The sequence below is a fragment of the Furipterus horrens genome, unplaced genomic scaffold (assembly GCF_987537825.1).
Source record: "Furipterus horrens unplaced genomic scaffold, mFurHor1.1.pri manual_scaffold_3, whole genome shotgun sequence".
In the NCBI taxonomy this organism is placed as follows: Eukaryota; Metazoa; Chordata; class Mammalia; order Chiroptera; family Furipteridae; genus Furipterus; species Furipterus horrens.
This window is the reverse complement of record NW_028327173.1, coordinates 22,833,436-22,851,910: the sequence shown is the minus strand read 5'-3', so window position 1 is coordinate 22,851,910 and position 18,475 is coordinate 22,833,436. Positions and strand designations below refer to the sequence as shown.

Sequence of the window (18,475 nt, the reverse complement as noted above, 5' to 3'; positions counted from 1 at the left end):
ACGTAGTAAACTTAGCATATGTGTGTAACTGCTACAAAATACAGGAATACTCACAGCAGGATTATTCCAAAAATTGGAAACAAGTCAAACGTCCATCAGTAGTAGCTGGTTAAATTTAGCATATTCATAAAATGGAATAATACATCGGTCGGCAGCCGTCCGTCTCGAGAAACGATGGTGTAGCTTCTTAAGAGTCTATCTGCACCACCGAGAATGGTTGTGCAGTCCGACTCGGGAGTGACACGGTATCTGTCTCCTCCCGTGTTGAATCGACATCTTGCGATGACGCTGGAGTGTCCTCTCCAGTGAAGCTGAAGCTACAGAGCCTGGGCAGGGTGATATGGAGGGTCTGCTGTTGCCCATGCAGCAGACCCCCCCTCTCTTCGCAGCTGAAGGATCCAAGGGAAAGGCGGAGTCAATACAGCTTGGCTTCAGGTGCGCCGCAGGAGTTGCCGGTATTGACTACAACGTCAAACCGCCTTAGGGACTCCGGCTCCGGATTTTCTGTCGGGGTTTACTCCCTTAGCCTTTCCCCTGAAGAGGTATGCCGCAAGGCAGCGGAGGTTTTTTGGAGTCAGAGTTTTCCTTCTCTGATGTGCCCTGACTGGAAGATCGAACCAGCGACACTTAGCTCGCAGGCCGACGCTCAATCCACTGAGCCAAACCAGCCAGGGGAATACTACACAGCCTTACAAATCATAGTTGTATCCCCAAAACAATGTTGAATGAAAAAATACTTTGCACAATTTAATCTCTTCATTTACATCTTCCCAGATAAAAATTTGTACCTCTTGGCGTTGTGGTGAGGACTAAGTGTATGATGCATGTCAAGTGCTTAGCAAGCTTTTGGCTTCATATATACTAGCTATTGTTTATTATTATGTTCTTACTGGAAATGAGCATTATAGAATGATGCAGAACCCTTCTTGAGCCATCTAACGCCCCTAATATTCTCCCCCAAACCCCTTTCTCTACCTTTTCACAATTGGGTCTTGGTCTCTTTAAGAAGCCAACCATAACTAAGGAAAGAGGAAGGCTGGGAAGAACCTCTCAGCTCAGGACTGGAGCATGACTGGGAAAGAGGGCGGAGCCTAAAGCAGCGCACGCGCAGTTGTCTGGGTGTTTCGTGCGATGGATCACTCGGAAGAATCCCGCTAAGAAGATAATTCTCTTCTCAAGAACCCGTCACGGGTTCTGGGGTCCTATTACTCCTTCTCCAGCCGGTGCTGCCTAGCAATAGGGAGGCGACCAGAAGGTAAGCGCGTCGGGTGGCAGTGGGAGGGGCTGTGCGGGGGCGGAGTCACACCACGTGATGGGGCGGGAGTCGGACGGGGGCGGTACTTGGGTGGAGTGGTTGGCTGGTGCGGTGCGGGTTTCACTGCAGGGAATGACTGGCTTTTTGCGGGTGGCTTTCTCTCCAGCCGGTACAACGTTGCAGTGTTTGTACTCGATGACGCGCGTGAGAATTATTGGTGGCGACAAGAGTTTCGGAGCGAATACGGCGGTCGAAAAAGAGATGATCGCTCATAGGTTATTATAACTGGCAGGTGGACCGAAGTTCCCATCTCTTAGTTGCCCATTCCAAGACTGGCTTGACTACCCAAAGACAACTTAGTGGAGCTATCTTTTTGCGTCAGATTTCTTACGTCCTGTTTATTATGTTTACTGTTCTAGGAAGGGAAGTCTGCTGAATGTCTAATAGAGTTTATTGTTTACAGGAAGGCGAAGGTTAATCAGAGCTCAGAGGGTCTTATTCATGGGAATGGCTCTCATGGAGACCTTGACCCATTAAGTACCTATTGTTCATCTGAGGCTAAGAAATGGGGCCATTATGGAGGCCTCCAGTAAAGGCTGAGTTAGAGGTGGGGAGTTCAATGTGCCCATTTAGAGAAATAAAAACCTGAGGTGGGTGTACAAGTACTAATTCTCGTGGAGTCAGAAGCTATTTGAGTCATTTCCTCTTAGGCAAGGGTCCCCAACCACCGGACCTGTTAGGAACGTGGCCGCACAGCAGGAGGTGAACTTGAATGTAATGCTCTTGACTCATCCCAAAATCATCCCCACACCAGCACTTGAAATTATTTTTAATTTTGTATCCCCTCTACCTTCTCACCGCCCCCCGCCCCCCGTAGGTGGAAAAATTGTCTTCCACGAAACCGGTCCCCGGTGCCAAAAGGGTTAGGGACCGCTGTTCTAACTTCCTCCCTTGCCTTGGTCTGCAGGTCTAATTCCCTCTGTAACTTTCAAAATGCAAAAGACCAGAGCCCTTGTCTATAAAATATTAGGGAAGTGGGAACTACTGCCAGAAAAGTTTTCTTACGTGAAGGTAGTTACTAAAAGAGCAGAAGGCAGGAAGAACGGAGAATAGTCATGGCCCCAGAAAAAAGTTTTTTTCAAAGGCTGAAAAGCCTTGTGCTCAACACAAAGCTTTTCATATAGATAAACATGAAAAAAGAAAAAAGGAATAAACCTGAGTACCAATCAATCTTTTATGTTATGTTTTAGGAGCCAAGCTTTCCATTACCAAGAAGAAATCTATTAGTTGAGACTGGGGAATTCCTTTACGTAAAAAATTAGAATGAAAGAACCTTTCGATGGTGAATGTGACAAAGCAATGGCACCACAGCAGGGCCTTTTGGAGAAAATTAAAGAAGAACCTGACAATGCTCAAGTAAGAATTTCATTTTACTTAACATTTTTATTCCTTCTTTTGGAAGGCAGCTATGCTCACCGCTATACCACCAATGCCGCACTTATGTATCTGGTGAACTGAAATTTTTAGTTAGGCAATTTCTAGCTTGTAAAACAACCCAAACTGATTTTTTCCCTTCATTAGATGAGAACACCAGTTTTTATGTTTTTTGATTGAAAAAAGATCTTGGTAACTGTATATTTCATTTTGTAAAAAGAAAGCAGTATATGTTATCATTTTTCCATGCTTGGTACCTTTTAAAAAAAAAGTTGTATCTGACAGTTTTCTTTTATTCTCTTAAGTATTGTGATCTACTCTGTGCCAGGGGATCCGGGAAGTGACCAAAGTCATCTTGGTTCCTTCCCTCAGAGCTTACAGGTCAGCAGGAGAAATACAAGTAACTGATCAAATAATATATAAAATTACAAACTTTGACAAGTGCTGTGGAAGGAAAGCATAAAATGGCTAATCTGACCTAGTTTTGGTTGGGGGCAGAGGCTGACCAGGAAAGGCTTCCCTGAGGGGAGGATTTGTGAGCTGGATTATGAAGAATGAATAGGCTAGGCAAAGGCAAGAGGAGTGTTACAGACACAGGGATCTGCACGTAGGAAAGCCCTGAGTTGTAAAGATTCATGGCTCTTTTGAAGAACTACAAGACCAGGGGACCTGGAACAGAAAGACATGAAGTGGTGATGATGATTATAACAACAACAGTGCTAATAGATGGCATTAATATATCAACATGTAATATCAGTTATATTATAATGACATAGTAACTTATTAATACTTACATGTGCTTAGATTGTCCCAGCCACCATTCTCACAACCATATCATTCCCACTTTACAGATGAAACCAAACTACAAAGAAGTCAAGCAGTTTAACCACAGATCACAGGTCACAAGTGGCAAAGACTGGGTTCAGATCCAGGTAGACTTCAGAGCCTATAGTATCTTGCTTCTAGAATGAGGCTCTGCAGGTAATTTGAGGCCAGATTATGCTGGACCTTGTTATGAATTTTGGTTTTCTTCCTGAGAGCAATGGCAAGCCATTGTAGGGTTTTAAGTAGGAGAGTAAGTTAACATGTTTGGAAAGAGTACTTAGCTTCCCTGTAGGGGACCCAGATTGAAATTTTATGGAGGTCAGTGTGGAAAGACTAGTTAGTTGTTTTGGCAAGAAAATTATTAATTTTTTTGTAGGACAGTTCTTTTAGTTTATATTCTGTAGTTATTAGCTTTATTTCATAAAAAAAGCAATATTACAAATATAAATAATATAAATAACAATAATAAATAATGATAATTTATTTTTCATGCCATCTCAAAGCCAGTATTATTCCAGAACAGGAATGCAAATTAGATTTTGTCTCACTCATCAACTTCATGCCTTTCTAGAGCACTGTGCTGAGAAAAGATCTAACGTAGTGTCTCCAGGATGTGGGGTGGGGGATGATGGCATCTGTGACACTTAATTTTCCTCCATATGGTAAATTCTTCCTCCTCTTCTGCAAAAAGTAACCATTTGTTTGTCAGGTTTTGTGGATTTTACCTTTTAAGTATTTTTGGACTTTGTCTCTTTTTCTTCCTATTTCATTCTCATTTAAACTTTTATAACAATGTCCTACTTCATCCTTTTCCTTCAGGTACAGTTCCCATCAAAACGCTGTACTGTATAGTGATAACATTGTACTTGATGGATCTGATGACATTAGTCCCTTTAAAGCCCTGTCTCCTCATGTATGATAAAGCATAAACTTTTTAGTGTGACATCCATGTTTAGGCCTTTGTTTCCCTCTTTAATATCATCACTCATCTTCCTACTTTTCTAATCTATGCTCCTGCAGACTATTAGCATTTCACTCTAAAATATACTATTCTGTTGAGTTTTGTTTCCTTGCCTTTGCACATGCCATTTCTTCTATTTGTGGTATCCTAAACTAGATAGCCTGGCAAAAAATTTCTCTTTTAAGCCCTGGCTTGTGTGGCTCAGGGGATTGAGTGCTGACCTGTGAGCCAAAGGGTCACCTGTTCGATTCCCAGTCAGGGCACAGGCCTGGGTTGCAGGCCAGGTCCCCAGTTGTGGGCATGTGAGAGGCAACCACACATTGATGTTTCTCTCCCTCTCTTTCTCCCTCCCTTCCCCTCTCTCTAAAAATAAATAAATAAAATCTTAAAAATTTTCTCTCTCTCTTTTTTTGTATATTTTATTGATTATGTTGTTCCAATTGTTCCCATTTTTTCTCCCCTTTGTTCCCCTCCGCCCAGCAGCCCCCCTCCCCCAGCAATCCCATCCCTTTTAGTTCATGTCCATGGGTCATGCATACGAGTTCTTTGGCTTCACCCTTTCCTATAGTGTTCTTTTTAAAAAAAAAAAATTAATTTTTTATAACAATAAAAAATAACAATTCCCCCCTCTCAGACTTAAGGCCCTTTATACTCTTATAAAGGACAATGGGTGAAGGTCTCGTGCCCCTCTAGCTGCTTCAAGCTGGACATGGTCGTCATCCTACCTTCCCTTGGGTCCAGAAATCTCTAATAAGAGTGGGGGTGTGCGGGGAGGGTGGCCTTCCCACATGGGGAAGGATCTTGCAGAGTCCAGGTCAGCTGGCTGTCCCCGGATCATGGTGTGCTTGGTTTAACAGGCTGGCATCCTTGTTGTATTCTGGGGGCAACAGATTGGACAACAGGGTTAAAAGGCATCATTTGATTCAAAACCATTAGATGACAAAAGGCAGGGATTAATTTTTCAATGCCCCACATTAGGAAAAGAAATGGCTTCTTTGGAGGAAGGTGTGCCAGGCACGTCACACCTGTCCAAAACCCTTTTGCCCACTATACTTAGTTTGTGCTGAGGGGAATATCTTAGGTTTTTCCCCCCTCTCAGACCTCTGGGCCCTTTCTGTCCAAGCCTTTAGGATAGAAAAGAGAAACCAGTTTTAAAGTGAATCCCACAGACCACCCTCCAAATTTTTTTTCTCTTTTAAGATATAGTTTTACTGTCAAGGGTGAAATTAATTTTTTTTCTATTGTATAATGGGTTAGATAATATCTCTGTTTTATAGATAAGGAAATTGAAACTAAGAAAGATGAAATTACGTGTGACCTGTTTGAGCCAAGATCACCTCTATTTCAGTCTCCTGTCAGAACTCATTATCTTCTCTGTTGTGTTATGTTTACTATGCCGGGCATTGAGCATAGAGATGTGGAAAAACAAATATGGTCTGTATCCATGGTAGACATGGTCCTTTCACTCTAGTGTGTGTGTGCAGGGGAAAAGGAAGGGTGTTAAGACATTAAAGAGATTATCACCCAAATTGACATAAAAATAATGTATTTTTATGAGTAAAAGTGAGATGTGAGAGATGTCAACAGAGGAACTTAATTTCAGTTGGGGGTCAGGGTTTGAATTCATTATAGTAATAATGCTTTGTTGTATTGGTACACCTGTGCGGGAGATAGCATGGGTTTTGGAACATAGATACTTGGGTTTAATTCCCATCTGTGTGCTTAGTATCTTTGTGACCTTTGACAGATTGCTGAACATCTCTGAGCTTCACTTTCCTCATCTATAAAGACGGCATACACTGTATAGTGCCTACCTTATAGGCAACAGATCATTTGGTGCCAGAATGTATGTCATGGGAGGCGGTGAATCAATGCAGTGGTTATTAGTCTTTGGCATTTAATAGTTCAAAGAAATTTCAAAAGTAACTCTGGGACCTGATTTATCAGTCATTTATTTTTGCTTTGTTTAGGGAGATTAAAAAATACAACTACCAGCCCTGGCCGGGTAGTTCAGTTGGTTAGAATGTCATACCACTATGCCAAGGTTGCTGGTTCCATTCCTGACAGCCAGGCACATACAGGAGACAACCAGCGAATGCATAGCTGGATGGAGCAACAAACCCATGTTTCTCTCTCCCTCCCTCCCTCCATCCTCCTTCTTCTTCTCTCTCTCTTAAAGCGATAAAATAAAATAAAATAAATACAACTACCATATGTTATCATCATTATTTCAGAAAAGTAATACTATTTTTAAAAAGCTTATTATTTTGAAGTATGTAAGGCTATTTTGACATCCTCCCATAATTAGGATGGTTGTGACCTCAGAATAAAGACAGTCTTTTACAAGATAGGTACAGTATATGTATTTTTAAATTTTTGTTTCATGATTATATTTTATTTTAAAGAATATGTTAAGGGTAAATCTGATTTGGGCTGTGATGAGTTTATGTATAATGAGAAGATTGCATTGAAACTCTTGTGGTTTGTCTGCTGTTAACTGATATGACGGCTTAAAAGTCTCTTGGCTAAAATAACTAAGTTTACAAACTCTTAAGTTATCCAGATTTAACTTAATTTGTTGCTTCCTCATAAACACAGCCTTAGAAAAGGGTAGGGTTCAGCATTGAAAAGCTGTGTATTACTCATCTATGAAGACTACATTTGCAAAGTAGATATAACCATAATAAAAGATTTTCCAATTCTGGAAGATCCTTTTTGTAAAGATTAAATTTATTCTAATAACTTGTAAAAATTTTGACTTGAGGTAGTTGTGAAGGTGATTACAGTTAGAATGTAGAAGAGATGAATATGACAATTATTTTTTTCTTGAATTTCTAGCTTATTCAAATACTGAAACCATATTCATTTTTCTCTCTCTCTCGCTCTCTTTTTTTTTTTCCTTTAAGGAGTATGGACATGCCCCAAAGCCAAAAACTCAAGAAAGTGAATTGAAAATTGTGCTGTGTTCTCAGTTAATGACAGTCTTCTTGGTAAGAAATAGAACTGCAAAAGTTAATTACGGTTAATATTTGTTATATTTTGACTAGCAGAATTTAGGGAAAGTACCTCTTTGTGTAAATTTTTTCTTCCTGGTCTTGACTAACATTTTAAAAGTGTAATAGAGTAAGATTATATCAGAGTGTGATGTGTGTAGTAAGGAAACATTATTTCATGAAACTGCTGTTTTAGTTATTAAGTTATATTCACACGCACACACACGTATATATATACGTACATGTGTCCTGGATTATAACATGAAATGTAGTTTTTACTATGGGTCATGGTTTAAAAAGTTTGAGATCCCCTTGAGTGCTTCTTGCCTCATTCATGTTCGATTTTAAGACTGATGGAATTGTCCTAAAAATAGAGAACGTATATGTGTTTGTGTTGACACTAAAACTTTTCTTTTTCTTTTTTTAATAGCCCAGCAGTTGACCCCAGGCTTTCAGTTTCCTCTTGCATCATCTGGCCCAAATAGATTGCTTCCTTCAGTTCCAGCTATAGCTTTGCAGATTGTTTGTTTTGGTTGTAAAACAATGCTTTATAAGGGGCAAACTGCATATAATAAGACAGGATCTACTCAGCTCTTTTGCTCCATGCGGTGCATCACCAGATATTCTACACCTGTCTGCTTACCACCTCCTCCCAAGAAAACCTGCACAAACTGCTTGAAGTATAAAATTCTTAATTATATTCCCTTTTTACTTTTTTAGTGTGTATATAGTTCAGTTCAAACATGCCGTTGCTACTTTAAATCTTTTTAGCACATTTCTGTGGGAATAGCTTTCTAGCTAATGGAGAAATTTGCAGATTCCAAAGTTGTGTAACATTAAATAAATGACTTGGTGCTAAAAATATTGCCTAAACCAGTTTTCCTTATCTCTTTCAGATTAAATTTTACAATGGAAATAAATAGCAAACAATTTGTGGGAATTGTAGGACCACTCATATATCCTTAATTGTAGACAACCATTCAGAATTGTTTATCTTTAATGTTATTGAAGAATAGAATAATGTCACTCACAATAAAACAGTGTATGAAAATTACTTAATTCTTTAGAAGGTAAAAACTAAATGGCCACAAATATAATGTGTGTATTTAAAAAAAATTCCTGCAAGCTTTTTTTGTGGAATCATTGTTGCTTTAAATAATGTATAGACTCAGAAAGAGAAAGAAATAGTAGCAAAGTCACATAAACTTCTCTTTCTATCCTAGTACCTTTGCAGAATTGGGCATGTTTTGCCTATTCCGGTGGTAATGTAATTCTAGGAATACAGGGTGTTGGCAGTGGTCACTAATTCAGAGCAAGGAAAGTTAAGAGCTTGGTTTTAGATCATGGCCCTGATAGTTATTAGCTGTATGACCTTGGGCTAGATATCTTATTTTTCTAAGCCTCAGTTTCTTCTTTGGCAAGTAGTATCTACTGCCTTAGATTTTAATGAGACAGTGTTAGCACAGGGCCTGGCACATAGCAAATGCTTAGTAAGTGGGATATTACTATTTTTAATAATAAAATTAATATTATTATGTATATTTAATATAAGTTATAGGCCCCTATTTTGTCTTTGGAGATATAGGACAGTTACTTTATCTGTTTGGTGTGTTGGCTTTAGGTATCTAAAAGTAGATCTTGTAAAAATGGAAATCTCCAACTGAAAGTGGAGTTTTAAAATATCTTACTTAGATATTAAAATTCAGTTTTGTTCTAAAATGCCCTTTTAATACCTTAGTTTAACCCTTTTATGTCATTCTCATGAAGCTGATTTGGAAGAGTAAATTTAGTTTTCTGTTTTTATATATTCTGTTTCACATGTCAAATATCAAATGAAAATGAGTTAAAATTTAGAGAACATACACAGTTTATACATCCAAATGCATATGTTTCTCTTTAACAATGTCATTTGTGCCAGGGACTTTTTACCTGCTCTTATTAAAAAAGTTTTTTAAATCTCTTGATTTGGCATTACCTGCAGAACTTATGAAACATTCCTTTTTAAAATTTTATTTTAATATTTTATTTATTTTTAAAGAGATAGGAACAGGGGTAGAAAAAGAGAGAAACATCAATGCGTGGTTGCCTCTTCCTCGCCCCTCAACTGGAGACCTGGCCTGCAACCCAGGCATGTGCCTTGACTGGGAATTGAACCAGCAACCCATTTGTTTCGCAGACAGTCACTCAATCCACTGAGCTACACCAGTCAGGGCAAAACATTCCTTTAGACTAAGTTATCTGGCACATCGGTCTTTTCAGCATGGATTTGATTTTTCCAAATTTCAAAAGTTATTTGATGCCTTATCAGCTGACTGTCATAGTTAAGCTGAATCATACTGTTAAACATGCTATTTGGCTATGAAATTAAGAAGTTGATCTTAGAGCTCTTATAAATTAAAAAAGAAACTAGAAAAAAATTTTGAGCCATGTTGTCGGAAGATATATGGTTTTTCTTAGATAAATGTTAAGATGTAACATTCATTTGGATACATAAGGTTTAGAATACATTTATATTTATGTGCACAGATTTTCATTAAAGACACTCTCATTGGTTCACTTTTATATACATTATGCCACTGACAGATTCACATTATTAAATAAAATTCTTTATTGCTCAGTTTTTAGAGAAAAATCACTTTTCAAAGTTAGTAAATGTATAAGCATATCCACTTGGTTTCTAAGATTCACTGTTGTATTTTTAAAGGTAGGTGAGTTTGAGAAAATTATTTTATTATTATTGTTGTTCTTACATAGTTCACCATGGAACAATTCTGTATAATAAAGGTACAGGATGTGAGGCAAGAATCCTGAAATGATTAATTCCATAGACTAGAATCTGACTGCTGGGATTTCTGTCCTGGCTTCACTGTTTACCAGCTGTGTGACTTTGACCTTTCTGATTTGGTCTCCTCATCTATAAAATGGCAGTTATAATACTCACCTCATAGAGTTCTTGTGACAATTAAATTGGATAATTTGAGAAAAGGGAACAATGTCTGGCACATAGTAATTAGTACAGATTATTGTAGTGTATATTATTATTGCCATTAACTTTTTTTACTTTGTGGCCTGCACTAGTGTTTTTAATTAATGACTATTCCCTTCAATTTTTATATTTGTTGGAAGAATGGCAATACTTTGCCTCTATTTTTACTTTTGGTGCTTATTGCAACAATGAACTCTTGACTTTAGGTTTTTCACAGAACGACTCAATCATTTGTGTTCTTTTGTCTTATTCTTGATTCTCTCCTCTGATACCAAGCCTTAATAGTCCTTTTGTCATCTGTGCTCTGCTGTCTTCAGTTATAGCTGAATTTGATATGTTATGCTAATATTTTTTATATTACTCTTTGGTAGTTCACTGTTTCCCAGATCTTGCTTTTAAATTTATTATTTTTAAATTTATTTCTTGTCTCATATTTTTACTCTTGGCAGATGTTGGCTTATAAGAGGACAAGTGTTTCATGGTCTGGACTAGGATGGCCACTTATTCCATTTACTCCAGTGAATGAAACTTGGTTGGAGTTGTAAGCTTCACTGTTTTTGTCCTGGGCATCTAGCTGGATATATTTTTAAAATAATTCTTTTTTATACATCTGTAAATTGGGTATTATAAACTCCATTTTATAGATGAGGAAATTGAGATAGTAATTGCCTCACTTATTGCCACTCAGCTCAGAACTGATCATTAAGCCCAGGTCTCCAGATGCCTTATGCAGGGTCATTCATTTTCTACGATACAATAGCTGCCCTTAGTAAATGTAGTTATTTTAGCTCACAAAGAGGAAGAAATTATAATTATGAAGAACACATTTCATTGTGCCTTTGTTATTTATTTTTAGAGACATTTTAAATCCAAAGAATGTAATCACAACCCGATTTGAAAATTCTTCTCCTAGCAAAGATTTCTGCAGCCAATCATGCCTTCTTATGAGCTAAAGAAAAAACCTGTTGTTACCATATATACCAATAGCATTTCAACTAGGTGCAGTACGTGTCAGAAGAATGCTGATGTAAGTTATATTTTACCTTTATTGGGATTCTGCTCAAAGGTCAGAGTTTTTTAACTGGCTCTTCTTATTTTGTATGTGTATGTGTTTTTATTTCCTAGATTCGATTTGAAGCTAAGTATCAAAATGTGGTACATGGTCTTTGTAGTGATGCCTGTTTTTCAAAATTTCACTCTACCAACAACCTCACCATGAACTGTTGTGAGAACTGTGGGAGCTATTGCTATAGTAGCTCTGGTCCTCGCCAGTCCCAGAAGGTTTTTACTTCAACAAGTGTCACGGCATATAAGCAGGTATGGATATCAGCCTGTTGCATATAGTTAGGCTCACCGCTTCTGAGATGGCTGTGCAGGGATGAAGTGCACAATAAAAAAGAGGGAGCTCTTCCCAGCAATTGATACTGTAAGGGTTGATTTTGGTAGTGAGATGGTATATGTGAACTAGATCATTTTTTAGGATTTCTTTCTTGGCCAGGAATTCACTAGAGTAATTTCATGATTTGCTATGTATGAGTCAGATCTGTTGTGATATATTGATAGTAAAGAAAACCCTCATATTATTATAAATAAACTATGACCAAAAGTCACAAAGTGATAAAATCAATGAATCTAAAGCATATCTTTTCCTTTTAGAAAATACGTTTTTTAATGTGTTTTGGAGTGAATTGTAACTATTTTGGCAACATTGCCTTATTAGAATACTTCAGGTAATTTATTATTTGTTATAATGAATAATGGAGTCATTTGGTTACTAAATATATCAATTTGTGTCAATTATTGCTAAATGGTTTGGGGTCTTTAAAAACTTACATATTTGAAAAAGGTTATAAGTAATAATTAAATTCTTTTTCCCCAAAGATTTTATTTATTTATTTTTAGAGAGAGGGGAAGGAAGGGAGAAAGAGAGGGAGAGAAACATCAACATGTGGTTGCCTCTCACACGCCCCCAACTGGGGATCTGGCCCACAACCCAGGCATGTGTCCTGACTGGGAATCAAACCGGTGACCCCTTGGTTTGTAGGCTGGCGCTCAATCCACTGAGCTACACCAGCCAGGGCTAAAATTTTTTTTACTTAGCAAGTACTTTGATTTATATTTAATTCCTCTGAGCAGTCGGTAATGGAGATTCATCTTTGAAAAGTATTACTTCTCTAGGAGTTGCCACTTTTGACAGTCTGGTTCCTACTGTGTCAGAATCCATTTTATCTTTCTATGTAATCCAAAAATCAGTTTCATTCCTAATTTCGTTACTGCTATTATACTCTATCTACTGCATAAATGATTTTCTTTTACCAGGAAGATTATGTAATGAAACTTCACAATTTGTGTATTCTCACCGTTTACTTCCCCATATAATTGCTTACTGAGAGACCTTATATTCTGTCAGTGACAGTATAACTGTTGTGGTTAGGAGCTTAGACTTTGGAGTCAGATGAAATATGTTTAATCTCTTACTTTTCTGTTTATTTGTTAAGTTAAATCTAACTAAAGATAATTTAAACTTTTTGTTAGTTTTTATAAGTATCTTGCTATGTTTAAAGAATTCTGTGATACAGTGCATATGAATTACTTTGCATGGGTCCTGGCTCATGATAAGCACTCAATAAGTAATAATATTAGTAAATAATATAAATGGTAGCCATTATTATTATTGTTTCTTAAAACATGAATAAACGTACGGGCAATTTTTATTATGAAACTCAGCTTGAAAAGAAGCAGTTCTGCAGGATAATCTAATATACATTAAATATCATTTCTATCTACTCCTCCTGAAGAGTCTCACTAGTTAAGTAACCTTAAAGATGTTAGACTCTCTCTTAGACTGATGTCCAAATCTTCACTGAGCATAGCCTTTGGTTCATGGGTTACCTGGTTTTCTCTGATTATTTGTAATGAGAAAAGTATGCGATGACTCTTTTAATTCATGATTTTTAATGTGTTTTTCTGTTGCTAGTATATCTGAGTAGTTACTAACTTTCTTCCATTTACATTTTATTATTCTGTGAAAGAACTTACTTTTCCCCCATTCCCTTTCAGAAAAGTCTATGCTTTTTGTGGCCTCACTGTCATGCTCAAATATTTCAACCAAAGGCAGTGGTTATAGGTAGCTTTTCTTTTTTCTTTTCTTAAATAATATGCATGTATGTACTATATGCTTAGGCATGTGAATATTATTTTATTTTCTTAACAGAATTCAGCCCAGACTCCTCCATATGCCTTGGGGAAATCAGTGAGGCCCTCAGCTGAAATGATTGAGACTACGAATGACTCAGGAAAAACAGAACTTTTCTGCTCTATTAATTGCTTATCTGCTTACAGAGTTAAGACAGTTATTTCTTCAGGTAATGTTTAAATTTGATAAAATTAAAGATTTAGTAACTATTGAAGAAGAATGTAATGGCTTTTCTTTCATTTATTGTAAAATAAATTTATTAGATTAAATAAAGACAAGATTATTTTAGTTTCAAAGAACTGGTTTTTAAGTGAAAATAGATTTGCACAGATTTCCTTGGTTATTTCTTTTGTAGTTTCATATATGTAAAGAAAAAAAACCACATAACTTTCAGGTTAGTTTTTGTGTAAATGGGACTTAATTAAGGAAGTTGTAGTTAGCTTTACAGGTTAATATAAAGTTCCTTGATTTTTCTTTTGTGTATTATAATTTGTGTTTCTGTTCTAACACACTTCTGAATTATTTGCTCATCTGTGTAACTTATTCATTGGTTTCTATTTTTGTTACCAAGGTGTCCAGTTTTCGTGTCACAGTTGTAAAACCTCAGCAATCCCTCAGTATCACCTAGCCGTGTCCAGTGGAACTATATACAGCTTCTGCAGCTCCGGTTGTGTTGTGGCTTTCCAGGTATGACCTCAGGTATTTTACCCCTCAGTTCTCTTAGGCATTTGTCTGTGGCAAGATGTTAACTGCTGAAGGTCCATACTTATAAAAGATTACATTTAAGTTAGAAAAAAATTCTGTTCAACTGTGGAAGTTTGGATATGTGGTATGGTGATGTGTTCATGTGCCCCTTCCTCTCATCCTGGACCAGATACGGAATGACTCCTGGCATGGAATTAATTGTAAGCCTTCACTTGTCACATTTTCTCCTCACTCTCAGAAAAAGTAGAGTTTAGTGATCCTCCAGGGTGGGCAGGTGTCTGATGCAGTGTCCCAGGTACTAGGGAGAAAGACTGTGCTCTTAATAGCCATTAGAGGCTGGTTGTGATGGGAGTGCAGATAGAGGGCTATGTTGCAGGAAAGAAGGCACCTGCTCAAATTTATTAGGGTCAGATGTACTAGAGGTCTTTGTCTGGAAAGCCTGCATTTCTCAGTCCTTCTATTTCGGAAGTATGCCATTTAAACTCTTTCTGTGTATACTACTTTATACAGTTTAAAGAAATGTTGCATGGGAGTTAATTTATTAAAATGAGAAAATAAAAATTACCGAGTTCCATTACTTCTCAATTGTTAAAAATGTTTGCCTTATTTGTGTTCATTTAGAATGTATTTAACAAGCCAAAAGGAACAAACTTTTCAGCAGTGCCCCTGTCTCAGGGCCAAGGAAGGCCGCCCTCCCGGTCAACAGTGCCAGCAGGAGGAGGTAACCCCTCCGGCGGTTCCCCCAGCTCCATCGGTGGCTCTGCTGCAGCTGGTCTCCCGTCTTTTACTGCGCAATCCCAGCAAGTAGCTGCAGCCCCTGCAGTTGGTAAACTCGCGTGTCAGCACTGTAACCATCTGTTTGCCACAAAGCCAGAACTTCTTTTCTTCAAGGTAAAGAGAGATTGTGAAAGGGATTGAATATAAACTTATCCCATAGAAGCATTTCTGTCTCTTCATCTTTGTCACTTAATTTGCTTTGAAATGAGAAGGAAAAGGATTTCTTAAAGATAAAGCAACTGTTGAATTAGGTCTTAATGATTGTTCTTTCTCTGCAGGGTAAAATGTTTCTGTTTTGTGGCAAGACTTGTTCTGATGACTACAGAAAGAAAAATAAAGTTATAGCAATGTGTGACTACTGTAAACTACAGAAAATTATAAAGGAGACTGTACGATTCTCAGGGGTCGATAAACCATTCTGTAGTGAAGGTAAAGAAAAAGTTCAGTTTTATCCACAGGGCATGTGGTTATTATGAAGTAGTTAGTCATTATTAGGTTGACTATTAATCCACAGCTAATTTTCAAGAAATTTGTTTTATGAGGTATAATTTGAAGCTTTTGAATTTATATTTAACTCACTTTAAAGTTTATTTTTTTAAATGTTACAATAATCTCAGTAAAGAAAACTTTTGAAATATAATTAGATCAATGGCATTAGTGTAGAGCAGGGTCCCCAAGCCCTGAAGTCTGTGGCCTGCTCAGAACTGGGCCACACAGCAGGAGGTGAGCCTTTATGTAATGCGCTTGAATCATCCTGATACAACTTCCCCCACCCCAGTCCACTGAAACATTGTCCTCCACAAAACCAGTTCCTGGTGCCGGAAAGGTTGGACCCCTGGTATAGAGTGCAGAAAATCTCTTCATAAGTAGAGCTGTGACTTCTGAGATCTTTTCCTTCTTGCACCCATTTGTGAAGAAGGTACTTAAGCATATGGCTTCTTGGCTTAAGAAATTCATGTACTGCTGATGTTTCTGAATATAGATGGCCTAATATTTAGAGTATATGAAAAAGGTGAGAAGAGTTTGTTTTGTGAATATAGAGACTATCCTTTAACCTATAGGCAAATAATTGTGTCCAGTATTTAGGAATTAACTTAAAGTTGGCATCTAAGATTGTGGAGTCTCACTTTACCTCCTTCATGTTCATGTAAATTTGGTTCTTCCTTTCATCCTTTCTGGTTCTCAGTTTGCAAATCCCTCTCCGCTCGTGACTTTGGAGAACGGTGGGGAAACTACTGTAGGATGTGCCGTTATTGTTCACAGACATCCCCTAATTTGGTAGAAAACCGACTGGAGGGCAAGTTAGAAGAGTTCTGTTGTGAAGATTGCATGTCCAGATATACAGTTCTGTTTTATCAGGTAAATATGATATACCTCTTTGGCTTTCTGAAGTTTGTAAAAATTATTTTCTGTTTAAAATATGTTCAGATTATGTGAATAACATTTTGTGTTTAGAACTGGGTAAAATAAGCTATGGGCTCCTGAAGCAAAATTCAATTGATTAAAAACTTGAAATCTTTGGGGTAAAGAGTATAGAATTTCTGGAGACTTTGTTGTTATTCAAGGATATGTTTCTTTTAAATTTTGCTTTCTTATAAGGAGTTTTTTCAAGTTAGAACTTGACATAGTTAAGTTGCCTTAAGACTCTTTCATACAGAAGACTACTCTGAGGAATTTGAGGTCAGACCTTGTTCTCATTTCTTAGGTTAAATGACTATGACTGACCTCTGTACCCAACTCCTTTTTAAAAAATTACTTTTTTGAAAGGCTAACAATGAAATCTACAATTAATTGAACCACCAATATATGTCCAGTGCTTCATAAGTGTTTAATTCCCACCAGAATCCCAAGAGGTAGGTATATTATTGCCAGCTTATAAATATGGAAAAAGAGTAAGTAAAATGTCCTTAAAGAAGCTGGGAGATGACAGCTAGACAGCACCTATAGCACCCCAGTGAAATCATCTGTTTGTTTGTTTGTCTCCCCAATTCCCAAAATAGAATTTTCTTGAGGAGAGGTATGTCTTTTTCATAATAATATTAATATGACCAGAGCCTATCTTAATGTTCAAGACCAAGGATATCTCATTAGATATTTGTTGAATGAATCAAAATCTTTATGACTTCAAAGCCCATATTCTTCCTACTACAATATACTGCCTCAACCTTTTAAAAATAGAACCTATCTTTAGATTTCTTCATTGGTAATTTTAGAAACAGGAGATCAACTTTTATATTCTCTGTATTGAGGGTATCTATATGAAACAATTAAGTATATATTTTTAATTACAATATATATTTTTTATATTTCAATTGTAGTTTACATTTAACATTATTTTGTATTAGTTTCAGATGTATGACGGAGTGGTTAGACAATCGTGTATTTTACAAAGTGTTCCACTGATATTTCAAGCACCTACCAGGCACCATACATAGTTATTACAATATTATTGACTGTATTCCCCATGCTGTACGTTACATCTCCATGAGTATTTTGTAACTACCATTTTATACTTCTTAATCCCTTTGCCCTTTTTACCCAGTCCCTCAACAGTCCTCCCATCTGGCTGCTCTCTGTCTGTTATCTCTATATATGTATCTGTTTCAGTTTTGTTCATTTATTCTGTCCTTTAGATTCCATATATAAGTGAAATTATATGATAGCTGTCTTTCTCTGACTGACTTATTTTACTTAGCATAGTACTCTCTGTGTCCATCCACGCTGTCGCAGATGGTAAGACGTGATTCTTTTTTATGGCTAAATGATATTCCATTATATTCATGTACGACAGCTTTTTTATTCAGTCGTCTGTTGATGGGCACTTGGGTTGCTTCCATAGCTTGGCTATTGTAAATAACACTGTAATGAACATAGGGGTGCATTTATTCTTTCAAATTAGTATTTTGGGTTCCTTCAAATAAGTGCCCAGAAGTGGAATCATTGGGTCATAAGGCAGCTCCATTTGTAATTTTCTGAGGAACCTCTATACTGTTTTCCATTTGCATTCTCACCAACAGTGCACGACCGTTTCCTTTCCTCCACACCCTCGCCAACACTTGTTTGTTGATTTATTGCTGATAGCCATTCTGACAGGTGTGAGCTGGTGTTTTCCTGATGATGAATGACGTTGAGCATCTTTCACACGTCTATTGTCTATCTGTATGTCCTCTTTGGAGAAATGTCTACTCAGGTCCTCTGCCCATTTTTTAATTGGATTGTTTGCTTTTCTGGTGTTGAGTTCTTTATGAATTTTGGATATAACCCCTTATTAGGTGTATCATTGGTAGAAATCTTACATTTTGTGATCTCAACTAACTCATAATGTTGTCTGTTATTGTTTTAA

General features: G+C 37.2%; 1 protein-coding gene across 1 annotated transcript in view; it reads left to right on the top strand.

Annotated features, from left to right (window-relative positions):
• Positions 1 to 1,008: 1,008 nt before the first annotated feature.
• The window catches only part of ZMYM6 (zinc finger MYM-type containing 6), a 41,896-nt gene continuing 24,429 nt past the window's right edge, over positions 1,009 to 18,475 (top strand). The window contains 13 exon segments of the mRNA XM_090269077.1: positions 1,009 to 1,255; positions 2,506 to 2,671; positions 7,382 to 7,430; positions 7,433 to 7,465; positions 7,899 to 8,148; positions 11,311 to 11,390; positions 11,393 to 11,481; positions 11,580 to 11,771; positions 13,669 to 13,819; positions 14,222 to 14,337; positions 14,977 to 15,246; positions 15,411 to 15,561; positions 16,319 to 16,491. Coding sequence (XP_090125203.1) covers positions 2,579 to 2,671; positions 7,382 to 7,430; positions 7,433 to 7,465; positions 7,899 to 8,148; positions 11,311 to 11,390; positions 11,393 to 11,481; positions 11,580 to 11,771; positions 13,669 to 13,819; positions 14,222 to 14,337; positions 14,977 to 15,246; positions 15,411 to 15,561; positions 16,319 to 16,491 — 1,647 coding nt within the window. The 5' untranslated portion in view covers positions 1,009 to 1,255; positions 2,506 to 2,578.